At 38.2% G+C, this 24736-nt stretch overlaps 1 protein-coding gene and 1 long non-coding RNA gene across 7 annotated transcripts in view; one reads left to right on the top strand and one right to left on the bottom strand.

The window, feature by feature from the left end:
- The window catches only part of LOC309477284, a 347071-nt gene that overhangs the window by 57410 nt on the left and 264925 nt on the right, over positions 1-24736 (top strand). The gene's annotated exons all lie outside the window — the stretch shown is intronic.
- Positions 1-24736, bottom strand: part of unc5da (unc-5 netrin receptor Da) — a 225137-nt gene that overhangs the window by 47286 nt on the left and 153115 nt on the right. For all 6 annotated transcript variants that reach the window (XM_082140471.1, XM_082140472.1, XM_082140474.1 and 3 more), the window contains 3 exons: positions 13853-13996; positions 12873-12976; positions 1028-1208 (listed from right to left, as the gene is read on the bottom strand). In XM_082140471.1, the coding sequence (XP_081996597.1) occupies positions 1028-1208; positions 12873-12976; positions 13853-13996 (429 nt within the window). The remainder of the gene's footprint in view (positions 1-1027; positions 1209-12872; positions 12977-13852; positions 13997-24736) is intronic.

Raw genomic sequence — 24736 nt, 5'->3', positions numbered from 1 at the left:
GGACCAATCACAAACCGGCTTATCCACCTGACGCAGTATTGGCGGGTTTAACACGAGTCTCTCGCATGACCATCAATCCAATTCCTTTAAACCTCTCGACGATGCTCAATGGCTTCTTTAGTTTAGCAAACAAATTGCTCGAGTGGGTGTAAATACCACTCAATTTCATGTTTTTTTTTGCACAACCTGCAAAAATTGCTCGATGCCATTGCTGCTTCTGCAAACCGCTGATCGATGTTATAAACCAACATGTTTGTAGACACGTTTCCTGCCTGGAGTTTTCGCTGCAAATTACGTCACCTGGATCATTGGTCTGATTGGTTGAAGGACTATCCAATTGCGTACAGAGTCATTTGAACTATGCCCGTTGAGCATGCCTCTCGGGCAGTAGAAAATACATAGCAGACTCCCCAGACCAATGTTCAATCTTAAAAGATTGGCAGAGAACTGATTTCAGTGTTTCGAAATGAACTGGTTGTGAATGATTCAGTGACTTCAAACAGACAGTCAAAAAGACAGTAACTTGTTTTGTTCCTGCATTTGTTCAGGGTTTCTAAAAGAATCGGATGAATGTTGACTTGTTCATAAAGACATGCACAAGCTTTGTCTCATATCGAAGGCTGTGCCTTCTGGAGGTTATATTTGTAGGCAGCATTGAGGATGTCTCATTTCAGAAAAGTAACAATTATAAAATGTATTTATTGACTTAAATTATTATAATTTATTTCTTACTTTGGAATGTGAAGTGTTGTGAAACCAAACAGCTGACAAATACAAGTTCCAAAGCATTCAAAATGAGACTCGCCCACTTGTTTTTATAAGAGTGTTTCTGAAAGAATAGCTTGTGAATGATTCAATGACTCATCCATAAAGATGATCACTTGTTTTGTTTCTGAATGAATTAGTGTTTCTGAACAAATCTGTTGTGAATGATTCAGTGTCTAAGTAACCTGCAGAAATAAGTCACAGAAACCTTTTTAGAGTAAAATGTATGAACTCAGATTCTAAAGAAAATATGCTTCCATACCAAACACGATGACCATTGCCGTGGCACTACGTCTCCTAGCAACAATGTTGCTGGCCAGGCAGGTGTAGTTTCCAGAGTCGGACAGCCTTGCTTCATTGATGATCAAGTTGTGGTCAGCTCGAGTGTCGATATTGATGTCCTCAAGAGAACTCACCAGCTCTTCATTCTTCAGCCACTCCACCTGCATAAAGAGGCAGATTTAACAGGTTAAACCAGCCTTTGTGAATACCATAATACTCCTGCGAATGACGATATTAAATGAATACACATTCACAAGCGATGCTTCTTCACCGTTGCTTTCAGCTTTGAATTACATGCTGGTAATGTTAACACTTTAATTTCATTAATGCCAAGTATGTACATCCAAGTTCATTCGATGTCATAGTCCAGTGTTTCCCCTACCATTATATAAGGGGGGCGCCCCCCCTCCCTGAAGGTCAAGTAAATTTGATTTGATTTTCTTTATAGCGCCAGATTACAATTTGTTATTTTATTAAACAAACTAAATAGTCCTTAAGTAATATGTTATTTATCTTATTTCCATGATGGCATGTCTTTTCTGTCTGTGTTTGTGCATTTACAATTATCCCAATGAGTGCGCACGCAGTCACATTTTTATATGCCTGTTTAACCGAAGCTAATTTTGGGTGGGTTTCTCCCATCCCCATACAATGTCACATCTCTGTCTTTTACGGCCCTGACGAGAACGTCAGTCTCCTCGGCTGTGAACCGCTCCTGGCGTGCGCCTGGCAAATCCGCCGTTATAATAGCATCCGCCATGGAACAAGCGTGCCTGCTCTTAAAGGGAATGTGAGATGTCGCTCTGATTGGTTTATTTCACGTTACGCCCAAAACACACCTATGAGTAATGTAGCTACTTCAGACCAACCCATTTTAGATTTGCGTCGGGCGCAAGAGTCATTTATCCCACCGGTATAATAGCAACAGCGCCCAAGACCCGCCCACAAAGTTAATTGTGTTTAGCGCTTGATACTTGCGTTTCAGATCGTTAAAATAGGGCCCAATAACTCTTATTATTGAACCTAAAATATTTGTAACAAGCATTTTGATGAAAACGATAATAATCATAATCATATAGATATAATCCCTTAAAGCAGAAAAACATGATAATCACAGAAATACATAAGGAAACTGTGATAGTATAAAGGGATAAGAAACTGTGATAATTATAAAGAGAATTACTCAGCATACCACAAGTAAATCCAGACAGTGTACTGTCAATCCAACTAGAAGCAATGCAACGAAACGAAAATGCCTCCCCCTGTCCTGGAACCAATCTACAATTTTCATGAGGAGGCTGTAGAGGTTGAGTTACCTTTTTTTTTGCCAACCTTTTCTTGAAATTCCCAAACCAGCATGAGGCCGTTCCTGACAGCCTATTTGAAGCAAACATCGCCCCCATATCAGCTCAGCCAATTAAAGTGAAGAAACATTGTCAGATAAGACACAAGCTGTATCAATGTAACAGCAAGCATTTCACAGTGACCTCTGAGTGACCCATCACAGTCTGACAGCGCAATAAAAAGCATGCTCTGCGATAGATGTGTATTCTCTCAGGTGCTCTGCATAGTCACGTTCAGACCTGTCCCCTTGATTGCATCAAAGGTCACAGCTCATCCAAAGATTTCAGTTTGAGGTGACTGCAAGGTCAAGCCCAGCCTAGTGTTATTTATTCAGCTCTGATGTTTGACGGTCTGATTCATTAGGAATTACAAACCCAGCAATGGCGTGACGACGCGCTCTCCTCGCATGGCTGGTCGTGTAAATTGCAATCGTTTGGCAACAGCCACCCCTTCTAAGTCGGTCCAGAGGGGCGGCAGTCGTCAGGGCGTGGGGACGCGGGTTGATTTATGTCACTGTGCGTTTGCAGATTAAAAACACAGCACGCCCCTTGGGAATCTCTGTTTATGTGTAAAGTTCTCGCCCTCTGCGCTGGAACACCACGGCAGAAACACGCACGTGGGGCGAGTAAAATTGCTGGACTCTCTCTAAGGCCTAGAAGAATAATGAAGGGAGGAAAATCAATATATCAGCCATCAGATTGTCATGTGTGAGAGATTTCTCTCTCTCTTTCTCATCTTCGTGATGGCCGGAGAGAACTCTTTCATCATATGCTTTTAATTTCACTCTTTTCTCCGTTCCAGTCCAGAGCTCCCAGAATGGCGGTGACTGCATCTGTCCTCTTTTTCGCTCTCTCTCTCTCTCTCTCTCTCTCTCTCCTTCCCTTCCCTCCCTTCTGTGTTTACGGTTGGACCTCAATAGCTAATCCAGTCATGTTGCTTCTTTGACTCCATAAAGCTTATCCGCTCTAATTAAAAAAAACATCACAGACCTTTCAGCAAATAAAGTACATCAGGGAAGGCATAGACTCCTAAAAAATTATATGTAAAAAATTCAAGATTCCTTAATAAATGAATAGCATATATCTGAACTACAATAGTTTTGTAACATTGTATTTAAACAATAAACAAATATATTCATACAGCGCATGGCCTTTGACAGTTAAGAGTTCGTTATACTATAACAATACCCTGTAAGTTTCAAAACTCAAAACTTTCTTGTTATTCCAAAAGCTGCTTTTATTGAAACCAAGGCCAGCAAACGACAGTATCTAAAAAGTGGAGACTTGTGACGTCACAATTCAGCTTTGGCCCCACCCAGTGGAGCGTTAGTGAACAGTGACATGAGAACGAGAAAAGATCGATTCAGGATCAATACCATTACCTTCCAAACGATCCTAATGCTAGGATAGTGGGTTTTTTCCCCCAACAATGTGAATGTCTGTTTTTACAATTTGTTTGTATTTGCTGTATTTCACTGTGGATTATTTGAATAATAATTCTTTATTTTGAGAGGCTTAAACAGACTTTTATGATATGGATCTGCCAGCAACGCCACAAACATGTAAGTAGTCATGCGTATTCTAATGCCTGATCTGTGATCAGTGATTTCTGATGTTATTATTCAAGTTCAGGCAGATTATCTCTCAAAATATGGTTCAATACTGTTTATGCATCAGTAAATCAAGCCAGTGACTAAATAATCAACTTCATGTCGTTTCTCTTAGTAGGATAAAAATAATCTTATTTAAAATGTGATTAAAAGAAAGCGATCAAAGAACGCTCCCTTAAAACAGAGCGTTCAAATCAGAGGCTAAAATCAGGCTTGGAAAAATTCCTTTTATTTATAAATTATGACAATTTTTGATGTTAAAATCATATTAACATTAAAAGGGCACCCCAGGAAACATTATAAAATAATACAATAATCCAGTCTATGACCCTTTTAAGCAAAAATATTTGAAGGACCTCAAAACAAGCGAAAAACTGAAAGACATAAAGGCCATATATAAATCGAGGTGAGAAGGTGGAACAGGGCTTTTCATTCACTTATAAATGTGTTTTGTTGTTCATAGTCTGTAGAAGGAACAGCGTGATTTGTTCCTTTTGTTTACCAGACTAGAGTTAGTGAATGGAAAGATTATACTGTGGGGTTAATTATCAAGACTATTAGGGAGATCATCCGTGTACAGGAGCGAAATTATCAGCAAAATAAAATATGCTAATAAAGCCTACTACAATCATTTATTGGTTTATTGAGTATCAATATTAATTTACATATCTGTCTAGCTGTGAAATTCCCTCACAGACTATCATGATGTGCATTTAACCCTGTGTTCCCAGTTCAAAAATACAGGCTCTTCACCACAAAAAGCCTGTATTTTACCTCCAAACACCCTCTCACGAGGATCCGTATTACTTGTTATCTAAACTCTTTCATTTTCTTTCTAATTATTTCTCTATCTGAGACCCAATCTAAAGCTTTTCCTTTATCAATGCCTCCATCTCCTTTATAAGAGTCTGTTGGGGGGAAATTCTCTCTCATTCTGTACGGGTGTGTGTGTGTGTGTGTTTTGTATTCAAATCAAAGGCTGTTTCTGGGTCTGCTTTGGGCCTCTGGGGGGGAAGCATTGGGTTGGTGGGAGATGGAGAGATGAGAGAACAGACGAACATTGAGGGACAGATCCAAATGGGTGTGATAAGCCTCCGGCCAGGGAACAGGGAAATGAATTTGCTTAATTAGCACATTTGTTCCAATTAAAGCCCTGTGAACACGGACGGCCACAGCGCCACATCCACCGACTAAGACCCTCAAAGGACAACACATAACTTCTGATGTCATGCTATGCTAACTGAACGTCTTTCTAATCATCCTGTGGAAAAGACCACCATTACATTGGTTATACACTTGCGGGAGTTTCCAAGGACACGACTATGGAAACCGATTTGTCTTAGCCGAATAAGGGCTTAGATTATATTTTCCAGATTCCCAGACAATCCCAATTCCCTATGGACTCTCAAAGCTGTCGTGTATGGAAGCCGATTTGTCTCAATTATAATTCACGCAAAAAACATGATTCACACATGCGTAGACAATTGCACATGCATGAAACCTAATTCCCGTACACACACAAAAAATTCACGTGCGTGCAAAAAATATACATTCACAAAAAGCAATTCACATGCGCAAAATAAAATTATATATTCATAAAATACATTTCACAAATGCCAAACAATTCGTAGATATACAACTGTGCACAAAAACCTTTGAATGTTAAAAATGTACGAGTTTATCCTTTACGTGTGAATTGCCTTGGATGTGTGTGTGTGTGTGTGTTTTTTTAGACTTTCCTGGCAGCGAATAGATGCCACCTACATAGATGAGTCGTACTCTTTGGCCAATCCGATTTAAGCTTATCAATCGACCAATCAGTATTACGTGATGGCGGGTCTACCTGCATGTTACGTCATCAGCTTTCGACCAAGAACCAGTTCATGGCTGAGCAGAGTGCACTGCAGTTGATCGGTTCATTTCTGTGTTTACTGAAGTTTATGGGCCCTATCTTGCACCCAGCGCAATTGACTTTGTACACCGACGCATGTATCATTCCTATTTTGCACCCGCTCACAACGGACTTTTCCCTCCACAGACGCACGTCGGTAAACTAGCAAATGCATTTGTGCTCCCGGGGGCGGTTCAGCGCAAAGAGGAGGCGTGTTCCGGCGCAAACGTATTTTGCAGGTTTAGAAAACAATTCCGCCACTGACCAGGAAAAACCTAGTCTAAAGTCAGTGGCGCGTTGCGCATGTTATTCATATGCTATTTTAAGGGCGCATGCTTGGCCAAAACCAATGTAGCGTGTGCAAAAGGTTCTCAGGCTATTAATCTGCGCATATGCAATTTGTGTATGTTGGTAAATTATTAAACACTTGTTGTTTCCCTGCATTATTTAGGATTACTCACCTTTGGAAAGACATCTGGATAGTAATCACAAACATCTTAATTCATGTTGTTTCTTTATTCTCTTTTATACTTTATTGTTTTGTATTAATGTCTTAATTGGTAACACTTTAAATAACGTTTCATTAGTTAACATGAACTAATAATGAACTGCACGTATACAGTAACTAATTTTAACTAATGAACCTAATTGTAAAGTGTTACCAATATATTCAACATTAATTTCCTTATGTTTTGTGCTGTATTGTCATCAAGGTTTTTAGTGTCACAGGACAATGTTGTGAAGCATTCATTTTACTTTGCCTAGTAAAATAGGCAAATCCTATTTTATGCTGATCAGACAAAGGTATACATAGAGGCAATTAAGATTATGCAACTAAGATTACTCAGTAAACTCTATTCAAATACCGTCACTTAATCTCCCACGTCCTCTGTCTGCACCTCTTGTATTATAGGTTTTTACAATTTTAAATATCAGACCAAAACCTGATATGTCCTAACAGAGAGGTCTACTGATGACTGGATTGAACAATTAATTTTTCACTTGATGTATTGCACTTGCTTATGTATAAGCAAAGAAGACTCTGACTGGATCTCACAACTCTGGAAGAGATGTATATTTCTCTGTACTGAATGTTGTGCATCATACTTAAATAGTCAGTTCATGATCTTCATATGTAAAAGAAACATTAATCATTATCAAGTCATTTTATATACATTTTATTCCCAAAGGATTCAGAAACTTTCAAATGAATAAAACGTGTACATCAAATGTAATTATGTTTTTGAATCCTTTAATTCTGACAAGAACATTTAATAATGCATGAATAGCAGGGCTTTATTCCTAGAGCGTGTACATATAGTCCGCAGCAGACAAATGAATACAGTAACAATGCATCACTCTCAACCTCTTGTTGAAACAACTGTCAAAATGGATGGCTTGCAACATGACTGTTTTGAAAGAATTACAGAATGGTAAGATCACAATTCTGGTTGTCTGCAACTTCATACATCATCTGTCTCGGAAATCTGAAACAATAATACTACATAATATATGCAGCTTAAAACAAAAGAGATGTCTCCATATGCACTTCATTACATTATCATCAGTTGAATGTGTGATGGACAGGACATGAAAATCCATCAATACTAAAAATATCACATGTGGACTAAACAGCAGTTAATAAACTATTGCTTCAACGGATCTCGAACTCTTTAACTTCAGTAAACACAGAAATGAACCGATCAACTGCAGTGCACATACCTCTGCTCAGCCATGAACTGGTCCTTGATCGAAAGCTGATGACGTAAAATGCAGGTAGACCCGCCCTCACATAATACTGATTGGTCGATTGATAAGCTTAAATCTGATTGGCTAAAGAATACGACTGCTCTGTGTAGGAGGAGTTCGCTGCCAGGAAAGTCTCAAAAACACACACACACATCCAAGGCGATTCACACGTGAATGACGATTTGCACATTCACATTCAAGGATAAACTCGTACATTTTAAACATCCAGAGGTTTCTGTAACACAGTTGTATATCTACGAATTGTGTTTTTCATTTGTGAAATGTAATTTATGAATATATAATTTTATTTTGCGCATGTGAATTGCTTTTTGTGATATGTTTTTTTTTTTCACGCACGCGATTTTTGTGTGTGTGTGTACGTGTGAATCATGTTTTTTGCGTGAATTATAATTGAGACAAATCGGCTTCCATACACAACAGCTTTGAGAGTCCATAGGGGATTGTCTGGGAATCTGGAAAATATAATCTAAGCCCTTATTCTAAAGATGGAGGTTAATAGTAGGAGAACTTCATAGAAACAGAAAAACAAATCTGCTTGAGCTGAACAGTGTTCAACTGAAATGTTATGATAGCGGTTTAATTAGCTCAGTCAAATGTATCCTATATATGGGTGATTCTTCATCATCTATAGGCACTTTCAGAAAATAAACTCTTAAAGCACATTTTTCCTCCCTCTCTCATTAGTTTAATTTGTCTAACAATGTCTAACAGAAACATTAATTTTTTTCCCCCCTGAAAGTCATGAATATTCTCAAAGTGTCAATTCCAGCACATCTCTAATAATGTATTGTGTTTAATAGCATTCTGTGGTGGAAAAAAAACAGTGAAGGAAAATTTAAATACATTTTTAAATGTAGTTTAAGAAACTTATCATAAAACTGCCAACACCTTTGTCTTGCTAGGTCTAATTGCATAGATACTATGTTATCTATCCTACATACACACAAATAATAATTTTATATTTTTTAAAACTCAAATCAATTTAAATTATATTCAATTATATATACACGTTTTACCTAATTCCCCACAGTTATAGATTGACTGGAAATCACTCACAATTCAAATATGTGATATTGACCTTGATTCTTTTTCACAGATCACAGATTCATATTCATATATCATGCTGTTCACGTACACTGTTGTATACTTGATATTAAGCACACTAAATTAAAAAGAAACAAACAAACAATAAAACAAACAAACAAAACACTGAAAATCATTTTCAAACAATAAATATTAAAATGGTTTACGATTATTACACTTCGTTTAGACTATCATCATTTTAAGTAATAATATTTTTATTATGGACTTTTATATTTTAAAGGGATATATATTTCACCCCAAAACGAAAATTCGGTCATCATTTACTTATCCTCATGTCGTTCGAAGACTGTAAATTTCGTTCTGTTAACTTTACTTGAAAAAATCTTGCAAACTTACTTAATTTTAATCGACCATAATTTAACATGAAATGTAGATTAGTTAGTGATTTAGTGTGAAGTTAGGTAATCTTTCAAAAGCAACATATGTATTACTTCTCTTCCTTTGAAACCACAAATAGCCTAACTGTGATTTCTGCATCACTGCATCAAGAGGAAGAGAATAAGTGATATAAATGAAGTTCCAAGAGCCCAACCAAAGGGAACACTAATCACCATAATGAAGACCGTTTTACCATTAGGACATCAACATCAATTTATAAAGGCAACTTATGTGATGTTCTCTTAAAATGTCTAGTGTCGTTGACAATTCAACATTCAAGATGACTTAGAAAATGAGTGAATGCAACTAAGGAGAATGACAACTGCAGAAGTGGAGGAAATGAGTGAAAAGTCTTGAATTGCCCCAACTCAAAAACTTTTGCTTGACAAAATGGTACTCAAACCAATCAAGTAGCCTACTCTTAACTTGGGTTTTCTGAGTAACAAAGGCATTATATATGAATTATACACATTTCTAGATTTTTACAATTTCTTTTTACAAATTGTTGGACATTAAGTAAAGTGAATTTAAAAGGGCTATTCAGAGACCTATGACTTTATTTCTTCTGTAAAACACAAAAGAAAATATTTGAAAAATGTCTATTTTGCAATGAAAGTAAAAGATGTTTAGTGTTGTTTTGGACCCTATTACAACCATTTTATGGTCAAAAATATTCTTTTCAATATTTTTTGAGAGTTTATGATAGATTTTTTTTGGTTGAACTTTTTTTAATAACATGGTACATGTAATGCAATAGTTCAAACAGTCTTAAAATTAATTGCAATCTCTGAAGCATGGAGATTTCACAACAACTTCTAAAGAGTAGCTAATACATCAGAACACTCATATACATGTTTAAAGCAATTCATTTTTGGACAATAATTTTTTTTTTTTACTTTTGTTGACTAAAATTATCATTAAAAAAATATTGGCTAAACTTTTTAAAAGTCATTATAGTCCAAGTAAAATGGACCAAAATAAATCAACATGATGATATTGACTACATTTTTGTCAAGACGAGAAAAAAAGTGTAAAAGTAAACACTAATGACAACTGCAGTTAATCATATTGTTATGTTGACACGTTCTAGAGGCCAACAACATGAACAAACTTTCCGGGTGGCTACGTCCGAAAACAGACTCATTCTCAACACTGAATACCGCACGTCCCTTACAGGTCAATCCAATTAGCCCTGAAACGGGTACAACACCTTATAACATCGTCATTCTGGGCAAAAATCACCCTCTAGATTTACATTCATTTAGACGGAAAGTGAAAGTGACAAGAAGGCAATTACAAAAGGAGGTCTCGTCCGGGTTTGTTCCATCCTACTCAATTAAGTTCCAGTTTCATTAATGTCCCTTTGCATCAATTGCTTCAATCAAGTCTGCAGCCCCTTATGGACGCTATGGTGACTTTCACTGAATCACATTAAAGAAATGAACTTTCCGAATCCAACTGCGCTATTTCGGATGCGAGCGTAGAACGGGCTGGACGCGTCCTTCTTCCTCATCTTGCTCTTGACAGCGCGGGCCGTGCTGCGTTTATTGCTGAATAATTACATTTTAAGCACTTTAAATGACTTTGCTTCATCAGACTGAATGATTAATTGCGTCGCTGGATGAGGATTGTGAAGTTAATATGAGCTTAATGATCGGTCTGGTCTCTCAAAGTTATTGAGAGCCTTTTTTTTTCCTCCCATCTTAGCTGTGAGTAATCTGTATGAACTTTACTTTGACAGTTAATATCGCACTTTCATTTCCTTGTTGGTGTAATTGTTTTAATTATGTTACGTTCATTATTCATCAGGGATGATCTTAAAGCTCCAGGGAAATGATAATTCCTAAACAGGTTTCCATTCAAGCGGTAAAACAAACAAAGGACAAGGATGACATATGCCAGAATAAACAATGACAAAATTGTTATGAGCCTGTGACCTTTCGCAAATGTCTTTAGAATAAAGAAGAAAAAAAAACCTAATACAAGCGATTTAATCAAGTTTTCACATTTCACTGCCAGAATCAAGAGCAAAATAATTAACCCGTGAGAAGCGCAGAGGTGGCGTGTCAGCCACGACCTGCCAACGTTCTCCGAGCCCTTGATCAATTTCCAGTCTCAGCCAGACTTGTGTCCCGTCCAAAGATGGTATCAGCCAGCCGACAGGGGAGCCATCTTGGCTCATATGTCTACCGGTGGTAGAGTTCTTCGGCTCGACCTTTAGACTTTGAGCAGCAATGATTACAGAGGGAGCGTTCAGCTGCCAACCTGTAATCTCCAGCGACAAACCCTTCTGGCATAGAGACCTCTGGACCCGGATTTTGGCTCCGTCTCAAACATCGCCTAAGCCTGACTATCCTTTTCAGCAGCAGCGCCATGTTGGCTCTAGTACCTATTGATTAGCTGTAGCGATGGTGCACGGCTGCTTCCCTCCAGATCACAGACAGCAGCCATTTTGGATAGGTTTCCAACATGACAGATGGCACGAGTTGATATGTTTTTTAAAAAAGCTGATGTTGAAATGTGCTCATGGTGGCCTAGTTTAAGTATTGCTTCTGCTGAAACTACTACAAAGAATACAGAACGACATAAAAAACAAAACAACCCCCCCCCCCCAAAAAAAAAAAACAAGGAATCTGTCAGCAGCCTCAGAGAGGCAGACGCAGCGGTATCACTTAACATCTCACAAGAACGTGGGGGATGATAATAATATGACACTGGGTTTATGAGAAGCAATTGCCAGTTTGATTTCCACTAAGCACATGGATATTCTCCTTAGCTTGTCACAAAACTCTGTAGGAGGTTCGATATTATATGCTTGGAGTCACTGAGATTAACCTGAGAGTGGTCTCTCAGAACATTTCTTTGATGCTCACAGAATTCTGTGTCACTTTCTTCTGCAAACTCCAATGCAGATTCCAAAGTTATGACAAGAACAGAGATTATTGTTCACAATGTCTGACAGACAGACAGACAGACAGACAGATAGACAGATAGATAGATGATAGATAGATAGATAGATAGATAGATAGATAGATAGATAGATAGATAGATAGATAGATAGATAGATACACAGAGCAGTTCAGAGAGTAGAAATCGGCCTTCATTATTCAAAGTCTTGTGTTCTTCTCTATACTGGCATTCATGCATATAAAAGAAAAGGCTTTGCGAGTGACCCAGCAAGTGAAAGACGAGGGCCCTACAGTTACACAAATTGTCCATTTGAGGTAAATCTTTTATCTCTTGCTGAAACTGAACAGCATGGGGACAGTTTTTGCTCTGAAAAGCACACTTTCTTCACTGCACATTCTTCAGAAGGAAAAAACACAGAAAAAAAGGAGAAAGTTCTTAAAACAGACACAAAACATCTTCTAAGCTAATGCAATGAGAAGGTGTTTTCTAACCCCCCACCCTCCCTCTGAAAAATCAACAAACACATGTAAATGCATTCGTAGAGCCTGTGCTGAGCATGCAAATGCACTTTTGAATATGTCATCGTTCCAGAACCCTGACTACGATAATGATAATGCACACATCATACTCTCTCATAATTACAACCCCACTCATCCCTAATATGTGGGAAAGCATACTTATCAAATGCCTATAAGGCATGAAAACACAAACAGAGCACTGAATATCAACACTGACTGATTGATTTGTGTTTTTAAAATTTGTTCCATAGAATAAACTATCACACATCCAGACAGGTAGGGGGCGCTGTGACCCACTCACCTCAGCTGCAGGCACTCCCTCAGGTGGGCGGCAGTGTAGAACAATCATGCCATTGATCGGCACCTCCATCCCCTGTGGCTCCTGTTCGAAATTCTTCCTCAGGTCTATATGGAAACGAAAAAGAAATTTGCTTTCAGTTAAAATAGCTCAAATATGGATTTTAGTCTGGAACTAGGCTTAAACCTTGTCTGTGAAACCGGGGGTAAAATTACTAAAACTGAAATAAAAATAAATTAAAGCTTAATAGAATTATTAAAGGTGTCATGACATACAAAATTAACATATAAAAGGTATTTGAACCATTAAAACATCCTGCAAGTTTCATAGCTTAAAACGCGCTCCTCGTTACAAACAAAGCATTTATTTAATCAAGCTCCAAAATCGTCTCATTTTGATATTGCACTATCTGTGATTTAAGATGGGCAAATATATTTGCATATGACTGCCTCATGAGCAAGACATGACGAATAGTTATTCATCATCGAACTATGGGCCCCACCCACTGGCATTCAGTCGCTTAACTGAGGTTGAAGGTATAAAAAAATATATATAGTTTTTTCCCCAATATAAATATATATATATATATATATATATATATATATATATATATATATATATATATATGTATTTTTGTGTGTGTGTGTGTGTGTGTGCAAAAACTTTATTAAGATTATAAGTCAACCTCACGGAACATATTAAATTAATAATAATACAAATCCAGGCTATGACCCCTTCTAAATATGACAAAATCACATAAAACTTAACCTAATAATAGTTTATTATAAAAGCTAATACACATATTAATAAATACTATAATAGTATATAAATAATACTAAAAATAACACTGGTACTATCTGATTATTTTTAGTAATAGCAGATGACATTCGTGCAATTTCATTTTGTATCATTAAATATCATACAAAAATTAAGAATTCAAAGTAGGAAGTGATTAAAAATAAACAGACTATGATTAGACTGACATGCAATGCGGACAGTGGCTTTGCGACTCTTGGAGGTGCCCAGATGACTCCAGGCCACACACAGACACCAGTAGTCCTCTGGTCCATGGAAGTCCTCCACCTGCTGTCTGGACACATTTATCGTCACTTCACGGATCTTCAGCCCTGCATAGAAAAAAAAAAATCGGCTTGATTAAAATTTTGTGTGTAAGCTGTGTAAATCAGTAATCAGTGTTGCTACTACTTAACTGCATTTTGCAGCAACTCAACTGTTTCCAAAACAATGCAGCATTTCCAGTAATGAGCTACTCTTCCCAAAGAGCAGCAGTGTAACCTGTTAAAATGTTTAATCTTGTTTGCACAGAGAACTGAATAATCAAAAACTTTTCCTTAACGCTTCTCTCTCGCACGATTCACTGATTCAAGGCTCTGTGCACAAGTCCATGCAAGGCATTTTACATCTTTTTTAGTAACAGAGTATACAGGTAAACACAATGGAATTTTAGGTATTTTCTTTGTGTGTGTGTGTGTGTGTGTGTTCTATAGAATTTTTTTTTTTTCATACTATGGAAGTCAATGGGATCCATCAACTGTTTGGTAACCCATCTTCTTCAAAATGTATTCTTTTGTGTTCAACAGAAGAAAGAAATTCATACAGGTTTGTAACTACTTGAGGGTGAGTAAATTATGAGAGAATTTTCATTTTTGGTTGAACTATCCCCAATGTTTTTTGGTCCCATATACACACTACTCTGATGGAAAGAAATGAATGATATCATCAGATGGTATTACATTTAAAAATACATGACCTCTTAAAAGTAACTGTAATAAAACTTTAAAGCTTACAACATGAAAAGTTTCAAACTAGCTTTAAATGGAGTTTAACGAATAGCAGACACTAAAATTAAAAGCCAGTTAAGCCATATTCCCTGAGAGGGTTGGTGCTCCAAATAAACAGCTTTGCTTGTACCGCAACGCTCTTTTCCTTCTAATTCCAATATTGCATAAGACCAACAGGGCTTCGTTTGTGTAGAATTCTGCAGGATATTTATCACAAAACCTTAATGAACTTACCAAGCCCTTGTGATTCTGCAAGAACCACGACCAGGTAGGAATCGATTAAAGACCTTATAGATTGAGTCAGAAAGGAGGATTACAGGGAAATATTCAAGAATAATGCACGTCTTCCTATAGAGTTCTTAAAAGCATTCCTCAGGCTCCTCTCCAACCTGGCTGCTCTCTTCCCAAAATGCTCTATAATATATTCTTCCTGTCATAAGCCTAATTTTAGTACTGTTGTCGAGCCGACCAAACATTAAATTATGCAGGCGGCGTTTGAGGTGGTGGATTACACTCCTCTCACAGCCAAAATCCAGAAAGCTTTGCAAAATGCAACCAAAATATATGAGCCAGTGCAATGTTTCCCCTAACGGTGAGCGTCGAGTCAAGACACACAGCGAAAAAGAGAGACCCGAAATGGAAGAGCGAGTTAATGGTTACAAAAGTGAAAAAAATTTTTAATGAAACTGTACTGTGAATTAGAGAGACAATTATATTAAGAGTGAGCGGAGGGAGAATTACAAATATGAAACTCTGACGCAGACGGCGGCTTTAATGCGAGTCTCTTTGTGGGTCTCTGTGGGTGTATTTGCTCTGCTGAGAGAAAATGAGACTCGTGTTTAATGATATTAAGGTAAGCAATGGAAAATCAATTCGAAATTGCTCAGTCCGAGAACCACGCTTGGCTGTGAGATATGAGGGAGAGAGAGACAGAGAGGATTTGAAATGAAAAGGGTACTGCTAAATAAAGGGAGACTGAGTCAGGTCAGGACTCTAAGCATCTATAATCCTTTAAATCTGAATCATTATCTTTCAAACAGGCCTGTAGGGAACAGAACACAACTGACAGAACAGAAATGGAGCTTCCCGTGCCAAAAGGAGGAAAAAAGACAGTAGTAGCAGCAGCGGAGGCAGACACTCTGAATAAAGCACACCAGCTCCAGATACCAGCCCAAAACATCCAATACAATCCCCCTGCTGACTGTTGCGATAGAGAGCAGTACATACAAAGGATAATGTGACGTTGCCGAATACATAGCCTGCAATACCTAGTCAAGTCTCATGTGGATAATACGAAATGAAACACTTGTACAGCTGCATTCTGGGTTATACAGGCTGTAAATACTGAGATAGATTAGACCTCTAAATAACCTGGGGAAAAAACACCAGGTCTATAACACCAGGAGAAGGATGTCCGTCAGCTTTCCCATTTGTCTCGATGGCAGTTGCTCAGCAATGCTTAGTCATCTTTGCTTATGGTCTCTCAGTTCTGATCCTAGGTTGTTTGGAGTCAATCATTTGAACTGTATTGTAAATGTTATGTGAATATTTTTAATTCAGAAAGAATGCATTAAAATGATCAAAAGTGACAGTAACAACATTTCTAATGTTACAAATGATTTCAAATAAATTGCATTAAATATTCATTAAAGAGTCATTAAAGATGAATTGAGAGGTTTTCAACATTGATAATAATAATAATAATAATAATATCTAATAAGATAATAAATAGTTATAGCTGTGTCGGCACCGAGCCGACATATAGCGTTATTGCGCTTCGGGCGACCCAAATTTGAATCCTGGCTCATGGACCTTTCCCGAATCAGTCTCCCCTCTCTCTCCAACTCGCTTACTATCCTATCACAATAAAGCCCTATCCTTTCTGATACTATCCTATCACCAAAAAAAATTGTCTCCGTTTTTTCTGTTTCTTCATGTAATCACAGACAGACTCGATGACGGTGAGATCAGATCTCTGTGTGGAGCACCGGGTGCTATAAGACTCCTTGTGCAAACAAAAATCTCACTAGATTATTACAATCAATGGCAAAATGAAATGGAAATGTAAACTGATATTTCCTATTGACACACTATAGCAAAAGATAAAAATAACTGTCTTAAAACCAAAAAAAATTCGAGTGAAAATACTAATGTGCCTAAGACTTTTGCACAGTACTGTACACACACACACACACACAATATATACATCTACATATAGATTATATATATATATATATATATATATATATATATATATATTTATATATATAAATTTTTTTCAAGGCCTGTAAGAAATATTTATGGCTGGTACATTCTCAATTCATTGCAATTGGCAAGAAGATATGTACACAGCGCCTCAGATACAGATTCGGTCACATCCAATTCCGTCCCCGGGGATGCAGCCAAGAAACTGGAACCTTCCAGCGTTCGTCCACAGATACTCAGAGGAATCGAGATGCCCAAGCCAAGTTTGGAACTAAACAACAAGAAGCTTGAGTGTGAGTGTGAGTGTGAGTGTGAGTGCTCGGACAAAGTGCTACCACCGAGGAAACGGTTTCACAGGAGGCACCGTTGACTTTAAATAAACCATATAAATCATCATTTCAGTCCCCGGACAGAGACAGAGTGTGTGTATACAGACAAAGAAAAGTAGAAAACAGTAAAGCATGACTAATTATTATGAATGTGAGGCATATGGAGAGCGCTGGAGTTGATGCCAGTGTTGTGTGTGGCCTTATAGGCAACACATAGGCCCTGGCATATGTGATAGTAAACCCATTGTTTCTGATGCATCCATTAGAGTAAAAAGAAGAAAATCTCCAACAAACCAACCAAATGTGACATCCCGTCATGGCTGCCAAAGACCTTGAGGCCATGGATTAACTACGAAGCCCAGATACACATCTATAGTGCTTCCAAAACCCTGTTGTATTGCTCTCTGGAGTGGCTCTAATACACACTTGGCTTCTTCAGAGAGTTTGTTATTTTATTTATTTATTTTTTGTATTGTACATGTAAACACACAAACATCTTGTATTCCTGAACTTGCGCCAAGCTCTGTGCCAACAATGAACTGCTGAAATGTCTGAGCATCCATCAGGAACGGAGCTCTTTCGCACCCTGTGCTGGTTCTAAGCGGAATTCTGCTTCTTGTGATTACATGCATCGCTGGGAATGTCTTATTTGATTTGTTCATGCAATATTAAAAACATTATGTTTGACAAGCAGTCAGGCTTATGCAATGTCAATGCTCCAGTGCTGTGTCAATGTTCAATGCTTTCTGGAAATGAAGAAGTTTCTTTTTCAGCTCAACTTGGCTTGCTAAGTTAAATACACTAAATACAGCCCACCACTGATTTATATGTAAACTAGTGTGGAAAATCTAAAGCCTTTTTATTTTCATTTCAAAACTGAAAACATTTTTATATCAGAAAAAAATTATAATAAAAATGTTTTCTATTATTCTAAAATATATATATTTTCATGTCACCTCATTCCAGTTATTACACTCAAATATCTTTCTCACAGTCAAGTGCTTTGCAAATCTATTTAGTTCAAACATAAAAAAGGCTGGTTCAAAAAATGATTCATACGCCAAATTTACACTGCTATTATACTGTGTTTGACCTTGAAAACACTGAAGCTTTTTCCATCCAAGAGAATGAAAAAATAAGTCAATTTCCTATTTTTTTCCCTTTTCTTCATCCTCTAATTCCTGGTCCCAAAGCATTCAAGTATTCCTTCTCTGCTTTCCAAGCAGGCTCTCGTCTTCATCCTACTTTTTTTCACTGTACATTTCACGCCAGATTCAGAGTTGGAGCCTCCGAAAGAGTCAGTGGCAGCTTTGTTGGTCTTTGCTCGCCCATGGTCCTCATCCCTCCTTTCCTTTCTTTTCCTGTTCCAGCATTTGGAGATAGAGCAGTGTTTGTGTCAGTGCCGAGATCTGGCTTGTGGCTTGTTACTGAGTGGCAGTGGAGAGGTCTGGGAGAGATTTGGAGAATCGAATCTGCTTCTCACAACAGTAACAATGTTTCAGTGTCTGGATCAGCACGTCCAGAGATGCCTCATCCAAAGTGTCCTCTCTCTCCTAGGGCTTGGCAGAAACCAACAGATCTGATCCCTCTCCTACTGCTGGCAGCCGTCGGGCTGCAGCTGTGTGTATGTGTGTGTGTGGATATTGTCCGTCTGTTGGCTTTGAGCTCAATCTCAAGCCATCTGAGATCTGTGCCGTCCCTGTGAACCTTCTGATCCAGTAGAGACACAGTGTGTATGTGAGTCTGAGTATATATATATGGCCACTTCAAGTATTAACAACTGCAGATGACCATGTAGATGAATGATGCTAGTCACTGACACATGCGGGAAGTGCTTCAAACTGCATTACAGACGTATTTGTGCGACGTGACACTGAAAACGTGCTCAAATCCCTTTTAGACGTCTTGACTGACACTGCAACTGCTAATCCTGAATCAAAGCCCTTTGTTAACATGTCTGTGAGGAGTCTAAACAGTTACTGTTTATAATCCTGGATTGCAGCAACAGCTCATTTTGCTGTTGTTCACTCGCTCATGTATAGCGCATTCAGCCCTGAGGATTTGTAAGGGTATGCATTTTTCCCCCCTTCCTCCATCTCTTTCGAACTCCCTCTCCTCTCTTTTTCTTCATCGTCTTTGTCCTTCTCTGATCTCAATGCATCTGGTCTTGTGTCTGTCTTTCTCTGTTGGCGGTAGATGACATGGCGCAGTGGGCTAGCTGTGATCTTAATGCAGAATGCTTGGACGTCAATCCCTCTTGCAGTCGCCGAACAGCAGGTGAGGATCATCTCACCCTCCATCTCTTGCTGTGCCCTTCTTTCCCTCCCTCTGTAGTTGCCTTCCAAGTGCCTTCTCTTATCTATCTCCTGTTTACCCATCAGCCCACTGGATGTTCACCATACAATGACCTTTTAAAGAGACAGTTCACCCACAAAATGAAATTTTTTGTCATCATTTACTCACCCAGATGCTGATCCAAGCCTTTTTTGACTTTCTTTTTTTTAGGTCGAACACAAAAGCAGATATTTCTTAGACTGTTTATGCTAGGCATGCTGCGGTAGTAGGTGTTACGTCATGTTTGGATGTACACCAATTACATTACTTGCCCACCATGGCACTGCCGACAAAGAAATAAAAAACATTTAGTTCAGTTGGACAACAGACGCTACAATTATAAACTGAAAAACGTCTGCTCTGCTCTATGTACAGCACGAGCTGCAGAGTTGCAGCAGAAGTTAGATTTCACTTATGAGATGAGAGTGAGAGTCTTGGCTGACAAGACGATGCTGGGGTATTTAGAGCGAAACAGATCCTGAGCATCATTGACAAATATCTTATCTTGTAAAATGTGTGGTCAGTACCGCAGCTCCCTATACACAGAGTTTGTGCAAGCGTGAATTCGAAAGCAATTTCAATACCCCCAAATGAATAGTGGCTCCCTGATACCCACAAATTATATACAACCCCCCACCCTGGTGTTATCGTTAATACTGGTGTTGTCGCAAGTTTATTTACCGGCATTATACCGAATTCTGTGATCCACCGAATTATAAGACTGTACACATAATATAAGGACAGTAGGGTTAGGATTGGGATTAGATCAATACAGCGCCTACTAGGGTCACATAACTCTGTGGGTCGCATAAATCTGTTTAAATTTCCTCACCATGACATTCCAAGCTTACGCTGATCTTTTTGATCCTGTCAAGCTCTGAAAAGGCAAAAAAAAAAATTTTTAAATGGTCTTTACATACAGTATAGTGCACAGGTTGTATGGACTATTGGTGTGTTAGCATACTTTTTATGACCTTGACAAGACCTTAATCACAATATGCTTGTGAACATTCTTCAGAATTTCTTCTTTTTTGTGGTCCACTGAAGAAAAAAGTGATACAGGATCGGAAGCAACATGAGGATTAGAGGAGTAAATGAAGTCTCATTTTTGGGTGAACTACCCCTTTAACTCTTCCTCCTAGTCTTTTCATCCACTTCTTGCATCCTCTCATCCTCTTCCCCTTAAATCTCAGTAATGTCACCCTTTTTCCCTTTATTTCTCCCTCACCCTCCATCTTTCTCCGCCCATCGCTTCGTTCCACTCCTTAAATCTCTCCTTTGGCAGATCTCTATCGTTATCGCGCTCCAAATAAATCTCTCCTCTCTCTTTTCTTTTTTCCTCTCAGTCTGTCTATCTTTCTTTCTCAGTGGTAGTAGGATCAGAAGCTTTAGCCGTGTGATCTGTATTGATCAGTGAGCAGTGGGGTTATGCTGCTCTGGTTGACTGTTGTTCTGCTCTGCCCTGCCCTCCTGCTCTCTTTCAGCCCATTTCCATCACCATGACAACAGGTTGAGTGTTGGCCGGTGAGACACTTCCTGTGGAGGCCAAAAGAAAATATTTCATTCAGTTTTTTGAATATCTATACGCACATGATTTCAGTTCTGGGCTTTATTAAAGGAACGGTTCACCCAGAAAACTGAGTCATTCTGTCTGATTTGTGAAAAGGATAAAACTGGTTCATTAAAAGAACAGACTTAAAAAAGAAAAGAAAATATTCAGTTCTTAAGTTCAACTTTCAGCAGTTTGGTGATCACATAGATAATTGTATTTTGAACTCAAGAACCTCTGTAACAGGATCAATGAATCAGTAAGCTGAATAATCCAACTTCCAATTCTAGAATGAATTAGCCCAATTTGAGAATTGATCAGTCTGATTTGTGAACTAAGTCAACTGATTTATTGAAACGAACCCACTCAGAAGAATGATTCATTCATTGAATCAGCTCTTAAGCTCACTCACTTACAGGAGAAAAGTTGTGTTGTAAATAATCATTGAATTTGGAACAGCTGTAACTGGATCAATGAATCAGTAAGCTGAACAATTCAACCTCCAATTGTAGAATGAATTAGTCTAATTTGAGAATCAATCATTAAAAAAGTTCAGTCTGATTTGTCATCAAAATCAGCTGGTTCGTTAAAAAGAACTGACTCAAAAGAATGGTTCCTTCATTGATCTAGCTCTCAAGTTAAACTCACTCGTACAGCAGATAATAGCAGTTGTGTGGGAAATAATTTTAACTCAAGAATCAATGAATTAGTAAGTACACAAATCAACTGAATCAGTCTGATACATGAACAAATTGTGAACCAAATTAACGTGTTCATTGATTTGCTTCTCACTTTCAAATCACTGGTAACTGTTATTGTGCCATCAACTCAATGGAAGGGATGTTGTCAGGGAATAAAGATGTAATTTCTGTCTGTTACTCAAACAAATCTATCAAATAACTTCAAAAGACCTGGAATACAGCAGCCAAGTAAATAATGGCAGAACAATAAATTTAACATTACAGTCATTTGCAGCCAAGAGGATTATCGCCCCAGGCAACAAGAGCAACTGAAACCTCAGCAGCTCACGGAGCACTATCAAATACATTTTCATGAATCTCCAGAATAAAAGCCACCATAGTCCTCATAATTATTAAAGAAACCAACACCTTTTTTCAGGCACAGGTGCACAATGCACACTCTCAGTGAACACACCATGACTGAATTATGAATCATTGACCGCATAGTGAACCGCCAGCACCTGAGGCGTGTCTGCAAGGTCACACACCTGACGATCATCAGTCGTCACCCTAAAAAAAACACTCATCGTCATTCTCTTAGCTCATGCACAATGCTAACAATGCTAATATATATATATATATATATATATATATATATAGGGGCTTTTCAACTTTTCAAAAAATCTTATTTTTAAAGATGTGCAGAAAAAAGTGGGGCAATTAAATCAAGACCTTTAAAGTCACCATGAATAAAAAATGGACAAAGCCTTTTTTTTTTTATCATCTAATATTTCAGTATTTATTATAAATTATTTATCTGTGCACATCTATTTTAATTCACGTGCCCTAGTAATCTTCCCCTCCAACTTGCAACAACATCTCTTCTCTGTTATGTTCACTGGCAATTTTTTTCTTATTCGAGAAACCATTTTACTTGGATATACGTCACAATAGGGAAGAAAAGTCTAACGCTGCAATCATGCTGATTTTAAAGAAGTAGCTCACCCAAAAAAATATTTATTCTGTCATTATTTACTCACCCTCATTCCATCCCAAACTTCCTTTTGTGTTCCACAGAAGATATAGAGGTTTGTAACGACATGAGGGTGAGTAAATGATGACAGTTTTAATTTCTGGGTGAACTATTTCTTTAACATTTCTACATTAAATTACAATTGTAGTAACAGGTTTTAAAGCTTGTGTTTATGATCAAACAGAGTTGCATTAGTATCAAACAGAGCTGTGAATGATGTTGGAACTTGGGAGGTGATCACACTGTCCTGCTTCTGCGTGATTCTGTTAGTATGCCAGAGAATCTCAGTGGTGTCCAGTCCTGTTAGCCAGCTCTGCTGTGTCTGTGTGTTTGGCCACAGGAAGGAAATAGAGCTGGCTCATTCTGAAACAGACCTGCAAGCTGGCCGCTCTTCCTGATGGCGTTGACATGAGGCAGTAAAGCCGGAGCCTTCCTTTTACATCTCTATTAATGCCCGTGATTCTTTGTTCTGGAATCAGAGCCAAACACAAATGCATGAAATTATGCAAACAAACCCTGGGTGATATTTACTGTAATGTGAATGACACTGTTTTATGGTCCAGCGCTTGTGCAACTGATTCACATAAACCCTTTTTATTAACATTAGGCAGGTAAAATGGGTTTATTTATGTCCATATGTACGTCTCCGAGACACATTGACCGCATCAACCTCGTCCTGTCCCGCACTGTGGTTTTACAGTCTTTACCAGTCTTCACAAAAGTGCATCACTTCAAAAGTACTGACAGATTTACCAACCATCCATCCGTGAGCGATTCCATTCAGCCTAGCAGGACAAATAATCCGAGCAGGCACGCAGGCAGTCCAAGGACACCGCTGCTCCTGCTCTCCGAGTTTGATTTATCGGCTTTGCCGCCGGAGAGATGCGATCTGAGCGTATCTGTACTGGACCGAGGGAGCCTGGTCTTAATCAACGGAGCCTCACAGATGTACAGAGATGATTAGGCAGTCCAACAACCTGCTGAGACTCAATAGCCAATGCCGGGCACGGATAGAAGATCTCTGTAAGTGTGCTAAGAGGAAGCTGAGATAGCAAGCTGGGCACATGCAACATCACATTTGAGGTGGATGTTTATTTTAGCAGATGATCCGAGATCAGCCTGGGGGGTTTCAGCATGTGAGCTGATGTTATATTTATAAGCAGTAGGTTCCTCCTACTTTACAATGGGGTGGTGTGGCCTAGTGGTTAAAGATGTGGAATAATAATGAAAATGCTGGGTTTGAACCCCACAAGGGCCAATCCAAGCACTATTGTGTTAAGAGCTCAAAGCACTTAACCCCATGTAACTCCAGGGGATTGTCCTTGTTATAAGTACACCATAATACCTGTTTCACACTGCAGTATGTGAAAAAATAAATAAATTAACAATTACAACAGTAGGATCATAAAGGAAATAAAGTGATTTCTAGGTTACTACATAGTATTTTCTTTTAAATTAAATCAAATAACGTAAATATGGATACTTGATTATCATGAAATCTAATTTAACACCAATCGCTGTTAACACCAAAAGCCAAATCGCTAAGTAAAGCAATAAATATGACAAATACCCCCTAGTGGCAGCAATAACTTCAATTTGTCTGCAAACACACTCTCACCTGGGAAACCAATAGGTATTATTTTTATTTTCATCTTATTATGGAGCGAAAAGTGAGAGTAACCCTCTACTTACTGGCTTTTGGGATGGAATGTATAGCTAGCCACATACATTATAAATAAACATTAGAAATGCCTTTATGGTCTCTTCTGATCGATTCAGTGCACACATTTAATGAACAAATAAAAAAAAAAATGTTTTATCTAATTTAACCCAAACTTCTCAACGATAGCATAATTTTGACCTCATTCATAACCATCCATTATATATAATTTTGTAAACCATTATTGTAAACCATTATATCCAGCTCAAAAAATA

Source organism: Leuciscus leuciscus (assembly GCF_965113295.1).
Source record: "Leuciscus leuciscus genome assembly, chromosome: 16".
Taxonomy (NCBI): Eukaryota; Metazoa; Chordata; class Actinopteri; order Cypriniformes; family Leuciscidae; genus Leuciscus; species Leuciscus leuciscus.
This window is presented reverse-complemented; position numbering and strand designations above follow the sequence as displayed.